The sequence below is a fragment of the Mercenaria mercenaria genome, chromosome 5 (genome assembly GCF_021730395.1).
Source record: "Mercenaria mercenaria strain notata chromosome 5, MADL_Memer_1, whole genome shotgun sequence".
Lineage (NCBI taxonomy): Eukaryota > Metazoa > Mollusca > Bivalvia > Venerida > Veneridae > Mercenaria > Mercenaria mercenaria.
In genome coordinates, this window is record NC_069365.1 from 53,740,385 (window position 1) to 53,753,055 (window position 12,671).

Genomic DNA, 12,671 nt, shown 5'->3' on the forward strand with positions numbered 1-12,671 from the left:
TCCGAAAAAGTATTAAAGTGCTGTAATTTGATATACCTGACTTCAACCAGTAAATAACAGAAAGGCAATGTTACATTATCGATGGACAACCGCGGTCGCAAACTATTAACATTACAATGATGCTTTGATTTTTAACTTTGTCGTTGTTATAGCACGGTTTCTGCTGAAAGGCGTTTTGCCTTTTTTCACTAATGTTAGTCTCAGCGGAACATCTTTAAACCTTTAGGGAGACGAAAGGGTCTCAACAAACGAGGAACCGGTAAGTCGTACAGTATGTCTTTGTTATAAATCCATAAACAGAAAACGCGTAGAAATGATATAACTTACTTTTTTTAAAATTTATTGGTATATTGCCTTCTCGTTATGTTTCGAGTGACACTGCCCCCGTGAAATGTCTTATTTAGGTATACGTCGTTCCCTTATATGTACTACACTGTTAGGGGATAAAAATGATACAAAACATATCACGTTTTCCAAATATATCGGTATATTGTCACATGTCATATCGTTTTCACACACTATTCCTTTGCATGCCGTTCATTGCAAGGAGGACTCTTTCTTAAACCAAGCTATAATGGCCACAATAAGATTCTATACCTTTAGAATCTTCGACCAAGTATAATTTGTCCAAATAATTACACATTTCAATTGCAAACTGGGGAGATTTACGACAGTGCAACAATCGAGAATATATCAATTTCCTTAAACTATAGTTAAAATATCCTATCACGCAAGGTGTATTTCACATGGAGCGATTTTGACAGTGATCTTTCTTTCATCCTACTTTAAGTTTAAGGAAGACAAACAGCTTACAGTGAATCAAGAAACCACAGTAATACTCTTTACATGACCATTACAATTTCGTTTTGATATTCTGAAAGAACTAGAGTGTGCTTAGCCTTAATATAAACTTCTTTATATGCTGTTTTAAAAGCAATGATTGATCCTAAGTTAACAGAAGCCATCATAGTATCGCATTTAAATTGTGATTTATACTAATAACAGGAGAACCGATTTTTTTAAAATTATAGATATGGATAGAGTCAAACGAAGCCTAATACGCTTCAGAAAATCCGTCAGTGTGTGCCCTCCTTCTTCTATCAATCACATTGAAGGCAGTTTCAATTTTTTCAGTACTTTTTTTATGAAGAGTGTACAAATTGTACAATATCTGTGAAAATGAAAACAGTCGAACTTCGTTCGTTCGTACTAGGATTATTCCGACACTGCCCTTCGCTCGAACTCATTATCATGTCCCTGTAAGATCTCTATATAATGTATAGTGTTCGACTGCTCAAACTACCGGTAACTCGAATAAAGTTTGCCGGCCCCGTCGAGTTTGAGCGAACAAAGTTCGACTGCAGTATATCCATTTATAGCTGCATTGAAAAATTAGTTAAATACTAAGTAGGCCACAGGTTGTGAAGTGTCAGCTCTTCATCAGTAAGAAACCTCAATCGGTCACTTGCGCCCTACCTTTTGGTTTCTCAGTGATGAAGATCTCATGTAATAGCCTCGGTCCTTGTACATAGAGCATCCGACTGCTAAATGTCTATGTACTATTTTGCTTTTTTACACCCGGGGCTGTTATTTGAACATGCTTAATGTATGATAAAACAAATGAAAACAAAATGAGTGATTAATCGTTTGCGATAAAATGCAAAATGAGTTTTCAAGCGTGTTATTGCAATATTGTATATTTACAACGCAATAGTGTATGTTAAACAATGTTTATGGCATTACCATGACATCAAAATGATGTTGATTTTGGGATTTGAAAGTTTGTGTAACTTTATAAGCCCGATAATATGATTATTTTTGCATGATCTTTGTCAAGATCAATTATTCATTTTTTAATGACTTTTTCAAGTTTAGTGTGTAAACACTTCATATTTTATAACATATAGATAATATACAAAAACACATAAAAGCCGTCATCGTAGCAAATAGATACAAGTAAACAATCCCAATCGCTTTATAACTTAAGATAGGAAAATTTTAAGATATTTTCCAGTGGGTCGTAATCAGGGAAGTCTAATATCGTCGCAATACATAAACAAACAAAAAACGTGATATAACAGTAAACTAACTATATATGTGTATACTGATTTGCAATTTGTGATCTTTGCTTCAAAACAATAAAACTGTTTATGAATACGCCAAAATACAAATTACTGTTACTATTAAACACAGAACACTTTGAGCGCATTAAAAGCAGCAAAAATCACACGGGGGTGAAATGCGGTCAAAACGACATCGTTCAAGCAGCAACAAAGTGTGCGGTCAAGCTTAGTTATTTTAGTATGACATCAGCTAAAGGGCAATTCAGCATTTAAGTACTTTTAAATTACAACCCAGAACGTTAGTGTTCCCTTTGATATACAGTTACAATTTGCTGCAAAGTTTTACAAATGCTCAGGGAATAGTTAAGAGAGACATAAATTAGAACTGACTGAACCAAAACGATCTCCCTTTTTTGTCACTGCGATGAACAATTTAATGTTACTCCTTTAATCTGTTCCTAATTGTACTGAAATATTTTAAGACGGTTTTGAAACTTGATATTTTAAGATTTTAAGAATTTCGCCGCAGCGAATATCAATTCAGTTTTTCCTTTATATAAGAGCTTACACTAAGATATTTAATGTGTTATCTAAAAGGTATAAGAACACTCAAATTCATTTTAAATACGAGCGAAAAAAATGTAAGATTTAAAATGTTATATATGTACGTGGATACTAAGCAATGAAATTAAATTTAGACTTAAAGTTTAATGTTTATAAACATTGCCCGAAGCTATACTATTCATATTGGAGGAGAACGCGTATAGCATTATCAATGGATCATAAATTTCGCTCCCGCGATACATTAAAGCATTTAACAAGTTTCAACACTGGCAAAATTTTAACTATATTAAAACTGCAAATAGAAAACTACAGAGACATTTTTGGAAATGCGATATTTTTATATAATATTTGCATTTATTAATTAACAAATAAGGACACAGTTCATTGCTGCAATAACCTTCAGGTACAGTGGCGAACGAAAGATTTATTTTACATGTTGACACTTCACATCCAAATTGGTTCTGACCTTGGTTCATATCTTATGCAAATTCTGCGTTAACGCAAAAATAGGCTTTATACAGATACAAATAGCGCAACAGGCCAAAGATGTCACTCTCCGACGAAACAGTGTCCGCCACTAATTAACATTTTAATTAATGAATGACAGTGACTTTGTAAGATATGCGTTGTCAGACTCGGTGTATACACAAACATGTAGGTAATAAATTATGTCCGTTTTGTTACAATTGTAACAACAAAGAAACCATTTAATTTGAATACAAATATGTTGAACTTATACAGTTACCAGTTTTAATCAATTTTAACGGACATATCTAAACAATTTTCGAGTATTTTCATACATTTCGATGTTAATGATAGAGAAAACAAAACCAAAAACAAGCTCCCTGGCATACCATATACAGTTTTTATGTTTTAAGATACTTGTAAATCTTGAAAAAAAAATTTCAAGAATGAAAATAAACGTTATGAACAAAATCAAATTCTTAAAGCGTATCAGAACATTATTTGTTAAGTCTTAAAAAGGCATATAATATTACTTTTTTAAAGTATAGAATATTCCCCCAGTAAAGGGATGAAATGCCGTGTGTGTTTTTTTCGAGAAGATATAAACAATTGGGAATTCTTACAATGTTATGTATAAAAACTCGAGAAAAGGGAAATAAAAAGAAAAATAATGTAGAAGTAATTGTTTCTTTACCTTTCCCATTGTGGGACTTTTTTCCTTTTTTATTCCAGCGAAATTTTTTATTCTATTTTCCTTGAGCACTATTTAAACACACGCCCTAGTGGTGTTCTGAGGAGGAATGTATTCGAACTACTTTAAAGTAAGTTTGCGCTCCTTTGGTCGTGGCTGACTGCGCATGAAAACATGTTCAGTGTAAACATAAATTTTATAGGACGGAGGTAAATAAGGTATCAATAATAGGAAATGATTTAAAATGTTAAATCAAGTTTTTAGAAGCAGTAATGAGGTTTTACGTACGGCTTAACATGATTCATAAATGAGAAGGTGTAATCAAGATTTGTGAAGCCAATATCTTTAATCTATAAACAAATAATTTATGTTTTCCACTTTTCAGGTAATACAGATTGTTGTTTGAAACCAAAACTTCAAAGGAAACGCTGGTTTCTTTTTTTTTTTTTTTTTTTTTTTTTTTTTTGTCGGCAGGTCTTCTTTTCAACATACATGTATAAAATGATATTGTCATAATAGAATATGTAGCTAACGTCCGCCATTGAAATGGGTCTATTGTATAGTTCATATATGTACATTAAAGATACATAAATCTATATAATAAATGTAGCAAATATTACTTTCAATTATATTATTTTTACTATTGTTCACATTTATTTGTAAATTTGTATGGTGACTTATAGGTGCCATGGCACGGATGTCTTTTAATGTGCTTCTATGATATTTTTATAGTTTACGTATACATGAATCAAAATATCGCACAATTTACTTACTTATATTAACTGTAAAGATGAGTGTTTGGTGTAAAAGAAGAAATATACTTTTCTATTTTGCGCGAATGTTACGCCAAAAGCTAGCATGATTATTCAAATGTACATAAGAGATATTTGTGCCACCCATAATTGTACATTTAGCCATAGTATAAGCATGACTCTCAAATGGCGAAATGTACATCTCTAAATTGCGAAAATAGCCCGAACTGTAAGCATAACCTTTCATTGTAACTGCGACACTTCTGGCCAAAAATGCTTATTTCTAAATTGCGAAAATAGCCCTAACTAAAAACATAACTATTCACTGAACAGTGAAACATCTAGTCAAAAATGCTTATTTCTAAATTAAGAAATTATCCATTGAAAGCATAACTGTTTACTGAAGAGAGACTTCTGGCCAAAATGCTTATTTCTAAATTGCTAAAAAGCCTTAACTGTGACGGCATAACTATTTATAATAAGTGTGACGGTTCCGTCCTAAATGTACATTGCATATTTTCACATATGGTTCTAACAGTTTTATACAACTGTGTATGACGTAAAATAGTTTTTTTATTTCATCTTCTTCTGTTTTTTTTTTCTGTACGAAGAATGATGTCCGTCCCCTTCTCTGCAAGGTGGTAGATACTGTCAACATACTGTCATCTTCAAAGACACCAGTCTAAACAGAGCAGAAATAAGCTGTCTTAGGGTACACACTTGTCTGCTTTCTAACTTCACTCTTGTTGTTTGTTGTTTTCTCTGCCAAATATTGACATAATTCAATGACAATTGGACACATTGTTCAATAGTTCATTCAATTTGACAAACCATAACAAAGATAACGATCAGTTGTGAATTCATCCATCTACAACAGTTACAATAAAGTATCAAGAAAATCAGAAGGATGTTCCATAGCTCTTGTGTTGGTCACAAAATGGTTTAATCCTGGCACTACTTCCAACATAGAGGAAATCATGAAGTTGCTGCAGTGTATATGGGCTAATGCAGAGTTGCACTAATTTGCTACTTTTTATTGTAGGGTTACTTTATTGTAAATTACACAACTTAATGAGTTTATATCCGATTGCTGTCATTTTTACGTCAAATTTAGACAAACTGGTCATTGAATAATGTGTCAAATTTTCACCGAAATATATCAGTTTTTGACAAAGATGAATATGGAGTAAGAAAAGTTCTTAGCATACAATATTAAAATTTGTATTAGATTACACTGTTGATGTTTAGCATAATCATGTGTCTTAGACAATATATTTGATTTAACTTCACTTACTTACATTATTAGTTATATGGAAAAAAAATTTTTCCATATGGGCTTTGCACAAATAGAAGCAAAGTACAAGTAGTAAAGAGAAAACATTGTAATGTTACTATGCAAACGTAGCTTACATTACAAAGAAACCGACTTTTACACATGCTTTCATAGCACTCTTCAATTTCTTTTATATTGACACAGCAAGGTAGTTCGACCTAATCACTTTCTACACACATACATGAAAAGAATTCGTAATGCAATTACGTGACGAGTAACTGTTTATAAAGTTGGATTTGCAATTGTCTGAATTCTGACGTCACATCCTCTGTATCATCATCACTCATCCAGTCAACACCGCTGCTTCAGATGTCCAGCAAGACCTTCGAAATTACAATATTGAATGGTTACTAAAACGTCAAATAGCCACAACAGAACTCTTATGGAAATACAATATGCTTTACTACCTATCCGTGAACCTAAAGAGTGCTGAAAGTCCATACTAGTATTTTAAAAGGCGTATTGATCAGTCTTTATACTTAGTGATGTTTGGCATCATTGAAATGAAAGAACAGTTGAAACTCGATATCTAGAACACGCTTATCTCAAAATTCTGGCTATCCCGATGACGGTTTCTTCAAGTCCCGTCCCTAAAACATGTGGACAAAATATCATTTTAAGTCGAATTTCGGTTATCTAGGACTAGAACGCTCAATCTTTTGGAACTGGAGATACCGAGTTTCAACTGTATTTGCATATTGTAGTCAACAATGAACTTACACTCGCGCCGAGTGTGATCCGGCCTGGCAGATCTCGCGCCGAGTGTGATCCGGCCTGGCAGATCTCGCGCCGAGTGTGATCCGGCTTGGCAGATCAACTAATTGTAGACCAAGGTACTGCCTTAATGACCCTTTTATTACATAAATTTATTTATTCATACTGACACTGTGTAACTGACATTAACATTAAGCAATTGAGTCTAAAAACTTGTTTAAAATGTTAAACCTTTTGACTCGAAGAACGTCTAGACGCCATCATTGTATAATTTCTTATTTCATATTTGACGTCAATGCGTATTGCAAAAGTAGGGCAATGTTCACTGCGTAACCATTTACATTTGACATACGTACATACAGTAATTTGCATTATTCGTGACAAGCGTGAACACAAATTTATGACGAGAAAATGCAAAGCATATGTGTTTTCTGCTACAGCAGTATTATGCATTTAGACGAAAAACAGTAAAGTCTTTTTTTTTTGTTTAGTTATTTCTATGAACAGATTGTCTGTCTTTTTTCAACATTATAAAAACTGTCGTATATCAACATTATAAAAACTGGGCATCACTCCTTTATTTTGTTTTTATCTTACCATAGCCCTGTTTATCTTATACGTAAGCTTAACCAATACGGATGTATATAGCGACATCCGGCATTTGTCAAACCACATGCATTATAAATTACAGTAAACTGTACTTATCTCACTGCATAAACAATGCTATTTATATTTTTGATAGGGGAATATTTACAAAAGTTTACTAAAATATTACCTATATTTTGTACCGGTAGTTTTCCTATATGAATCATACCCAGTCATGCAACGAAAATCGTGAATACGCGCCCTTGTTGATAGCAATTTATACTAGATAAACATTACAAATACATTTTCAACTTAAAAGGGTTATTCAAGACGTTAGTAGATCAGCTGTAAATTTATACTAAAGACTTCACACGTTGAATACAACTGGTTACATTAAAGTATTTATATAAAAAACCAGCGTATGTCTTTAAAGCTGAATACAAGCTTACTCATACCCGTACCACCCCCCCCCCACACCCCGCCCCCCTCAAAAAAAAAATGTAGCCGTACTGTTTAAAGAGAGTGAATATTTATTATCTTAAAATTTTTGACTCTCACTTTTTTGTACATTTATGGCATTGTGACGTTTGACAATGTATTGTACTATTCAATCTGTCCCATCTTACAGAGTCATTTGAAGTTCAAAGCGCCAATAATATACGATAATTTACAGTACGAAGTGAAAAGATTTATGTCGATAGTGTAAAACGCTATAAAAAGTTATGTCGATAACTTACAATATAAAGTGAAAAGATTTATATCGATAGTGTAAAGCACTACAATGCAACATGTGGGACCAACAGGAAAATTTTTTTTTTGTTTAAAATATGATAATTAACAAGACATCAACAACTGACTTGTGTATGCGAATAAGATACGTGTTTTATTTGTGTTTATGAATAAGATATGTGTATATAAGAGCATTTGAATAAAATATGTACATATTCGCGCAAGTGAGTAAAATATGTGTTCAATAGTGAATATAAGTAAGAGATATATTTATATTATAGTTTAACGGGAAATTACACGTGTTCCTTCAAATTTCCGACTTTAGACCAATATTTTTAAAAGGATCAGTCATATTTCCGATGCAAAGATAACAACCTTTTTATTACATACACATCTACACGTATAAATATAATGTAAATATCATAAATTTGTTCAATAGCCTGAATAGGATTGACAATATTGAACTAAACAGAAAAAAATAGTGCAACAACAAACACTGAATTACGTCACGCACCTGATATGAAATTCAGGCGTCAGTGTATGGAAAAATATTGACGTTTCCGGTACCATTGTAACTTAACGGGGAATAGAAACGAGTATGTAATAAGTATTATATATTAAGAGAGGTGAGAGTTACCCTGTCCTTTCAAATTTCTACTTTCTACACTACAATTTAAATAACGGATACAGTCACATATATTCATTTTTTCCATCATGGAAAGCTACATGTTTTATCATATAATGTTATGAAATTACTGCCAGTTTTATATTAATCACCTGCTATTTAGCAATACCAAAAATAACCTAAAATATACATCTGTACACATAAGTTCATAAAAAGCGCTCATTATCTAGACAGTCAAATGTATTTTTGATAATATATCTCCGGTTGCATAATTCAGTAGGAAACACAAAATAGTTTGACTATAAAACATTAATTACATATGCCCGTGGTACCAAACTAATATTTATTTTTAAAAAGGTCATAGCTAGGACCCTGGCACATAACCTAAAAGAAACACAGTTATCTTTCTGGTAACTGCATGCACAAGTAACAGAATAAACTAACATGCAATTTCTAAACACATTTGAAAGACAATATCCAAAATTTATTGTTAGGCATTAAAATGCTGCGATTTCAGTAGCATATCCGAACGTTGATTAGTAATTAAGCAACGGCATTGTTCAATTTATAAGATTATCTTGTAATAATTCACACGGCTGTAAGTTTGTTGTTTGTTTGTTTGTTTGTTTTGGGTTTAACGCCGTTTTTCAACAGTATTTCAGTCATGTAACGGCGGGCAGTTAACCTAACCAGTGTTCCTGGATTCTGTACCAGTACAAACCTGTTCTCCGCAAGTAACTGCCAACTTCCCTACATGAATCAGAGGTGGAGGACTAATGATTTCAGACACAATGTCGTTTATCAAATAGTCACGGAGAATATGTAAGTGTTGACCAACACTGTTCATGTTTGCGAAAAATGAGTCGGGAGAATGGGCTAATGTATTATTCATAATTCTTAAATGATAATTGATTAACCCTTCAGAAAGGAACGAAAACGAAAAAAAACGAAAGAAAGAAAACATAAAAGTGATAAGTATTGACTATGTATATGAAATAATGTCAACGAGGATAATACTTGAAGGCAATATGTACATTTTTGCATATATTTGCAGTGGGAATGTATGTACGATAAGTTCACAGTGACATAAGATTTTCCGATATAAATACATAATAAAACATACTGTGACGGTGTTTAGCTTTAAATTGTACTGTATAATTGCGCATACAGAAACGATAAGAAAAGGCGGACATGTGTACATTAATAACATAAAACTCTTTTGAAATCACTCGTTAAGAAATGAAGTGTAGATCTGCATTTGAAATACTTAAAACCAATTCAAGCAAGCATAACCTTGCTAAATACTTGAAAACATAAAATGAATGCTTTAAAGATTGTACAATTCATTGCTGCGGACTGCTTGATAAATTACATTACATGTATATGGGAACATTTCAGATATACGAGGGTTGATCCAGAAGTAATGTCAGTGCCTCAATGGCGTAGTAATTCATAGTTGTATCATTATAATAAAGTTGTATTATAATCCAGTTCTAATTAGACGGGAAAATATTTTTTCTAGGATTGTATCGTTTTAATTAAAAATACTTAGAAATTTCAAGTATTTCTCCGCACGCTAAACAATGTTTGTTTATTAATCAGAAAGCAATCAAACAAAGACAATCACCGATTACTATGCGTCGTATCACATGGAATTATAATGAAGTGAAGTCACGTCATTCTGTCGTCTAAAGATAAAAACTTTGGTGACATCACCTCAGGGTAAAGTTCACTCTGTAGTGTCAACACTTGCTACTACTCAGTGAAAAATGTCGATTTCTGACGTCAAGAACGTCAGTGGCAAGCGGCGTTCGCCGTTCCTATGCTTTGCTTGAGAAGTATACAATATATATTTTATGGTATGAACTTTTGCTGTTTTCTCTTAGTGTAAACGTTTGTGTGACACCAATGGCATTACTTCTTGACCAACCCTCGTTTATTATGATCAATTATGAAAAGTTAACCGAATTTTATTTATTCAACTGACAACGTGAGAAAATGTAAATCAAGGGATGTAAATGTACATGTTTACTTCCAAATTATGTGGGCGGGTATAAATGTGGTAAATATATTTCAGTTGTTGAAAATAAACCATACTATCCAAAATAAATATGCAGTATTTCTTGTATAACAATCCATATTATTCAGCCGCGGCTGTAGCTTATTGAGTTTGAATATACTGGGCTGATATATCCCTAATAGAAGGCTTTTAAGTGACTTCTTATAAAAGTGATATTTATCCCCAATACTGTTACGACACAAAGCACATTTTTTTTCGATGCTACTTCGAAATTATACAGACGTCGGATGGATCTTCTTCTTTCTAGGGTCTTTTTACTACAGAACAAATATGTAAGACTGAGGCCCAACAATACCGAGACAAAACTTCCACGGAAGATAACGAAGCTGATGAACATATTATGTTGGAGCCGAAGATTATGAGTATGGAACAATGCCTTCTCGTGGTGTTAATTGTTTCATATTAGCTAAATGTTTGTTCGATGATACATTTCAAACAAATTATGTAATACCGCCAAATTTACTGTAAGTTATCCCATATAGGAGAAGACCTTTATAAGCTTAGCTTTCGGATCTTATCCTTTTTCAACATGTATAATATTGATATTGTAAATTGTAAAATGTAATATGCACATATGTTTGAAATAAAATATGTTTAAATCAATTGTTTCATCTCCATTACAACAGAAAAATATAGATCCACTAAGGATGGCCTTAACCTTTAAACAACGACGCGCTGCACGAGGAAGTGAAAGATCTTAAGTTATTTATAATATTCCTTAACATTTCTTTATGATAACGAACTGACCTAACAATGCGTGTTGTAAATTTCCATGCAAAGAGTTATGAATGTACGGTTTATATTGCAATGCATTGAGCGATATACGTAGATGATGTAATTTAATATGCTTAAACGAAATATTTTAATGACGCACGGCGGGACATTTTTCACATCTTTTGAAGTTTTGGTTACATATAAAATCAAATTATAAACATTAATATTAAAGGGACTAACCCACATATTTTAGGCGAAAAATAATTTCTCTCAAAAATCTATAAAAAGTGAGTACTCTGAAAGTGACTAGTGGTACAAACTTATTGACATAAGATTTTTGCAAGATATTCTTATAAATAACCAAAAATATTGTGCAGAAGGTAGTAAACCGTTGCAACGCTTTTGAAATAATGCAGACAATTTAATTTCTTCTTGCATTTTTACCAATATCTAACTATTATTTTCACTCACTCTATCATTTTTCAGTGTCATATATACATTTTATGCCAACCTTGGTGGAAAAGAAAATCTTGAAAAATTCCACCAAATATGTGGGCGAGTAGCTTTATAGTTTATTGTGAACTTGATCATATGTATTATTTGATTAGAGCGAGTCTGTCCGGTACTGAAAACGATAATTACTTAGTATACTAGGACCTACTTTACGACCATTCTCGCACACCAGAGGTCTTTGGAATAAACTGAACCTCTGATGGGTAAGAATGACGTATGAATGACGTATAACAAAGACTGAACTTTTACGAAAATCCCTTCAAAATTTATCTTTCTCGCCTGAATGGGACTTACATCTACTACAAATACTTCCAAAAAGATACAAAGTAACAGAATATCAAAGTTCCATAAGGCTTTAAAGTCATGTTTAAAAACAGATGAAACAGCTGTCAAAATAGATGTCAAACATAATGACAAGGTTATAAAAGCGGTACTTTAATAATACACATGAACTTTTACAGTAAGAGTCATAAAGGGAGGTAATCAAGAACGTTCCTCTGTGTTCATCAATATACAAACCTTTGTCAGGAATTACAGAAAATAATACGTACGATATAAACAGAAATTAATATATTTTATGTTAATTACGGAAAATGTGACCACATTTAATCAAAAGCATTATGAGCCTTTAACAGAAATATAGAATAAACTTACCAATTATGATGATGTCAAACCAAACGCGGACAAACAGCAATAAAGAATTGTATTCTGATCTGAAAGGGGAAAAACAAGTTATTTTTAATGTTTGAGACGTATCTGTTTACTAGAAACGGACGCACTGTATGATTTTAAGCTGAAATTTTCTGAATAAGATATATACAGGGACTACTTAATTAATAAACG

The 12,671-nt window shown here is 32.5% G+C and overlaps 1 protein-coding gene across 2 annotated transcripts in view; it reads right to left on the minus strand.

Annotated features, from left to right (window-relative positions):
- LOC123557234 (sodium-dependent proline transporter-like) overlaps positions 1 to 12,634 on the minus strand; it is a 65,929-nt gene extending 53,295 nt beyond the window's left edge. Inside the window, exons 1-3 of one of the 2 annotated variants that reach the window (XM_053543582.1) lie at positions 12,483 to 12,634; positions 6,076 to 6,191; positions 3,787 to 5,297 (exon numbers count right to left, since the gene is read on the minus strand). In XM_053543582.1, coding sequence (XP_053399557.1) covers positions 3,787 to 3,795 — 9 coding nt within the window. In that variant the 5' untranslated portion in view covers positions 3,796 to 5,297; positions 6,076 to 6,191; positions 12,483 to 12,634. Of the gene's footprint in view, positions 1 to 3,786; positions 5,298 to 6,075; positions 6,192 to 12,482 lie in introns of those variants that run through there. The other variant, XM_053543583.1, reaches the window with a different exon arrangement.
- Positions 12,635 to 12,671: the final 37 nt, after the last annotated feature.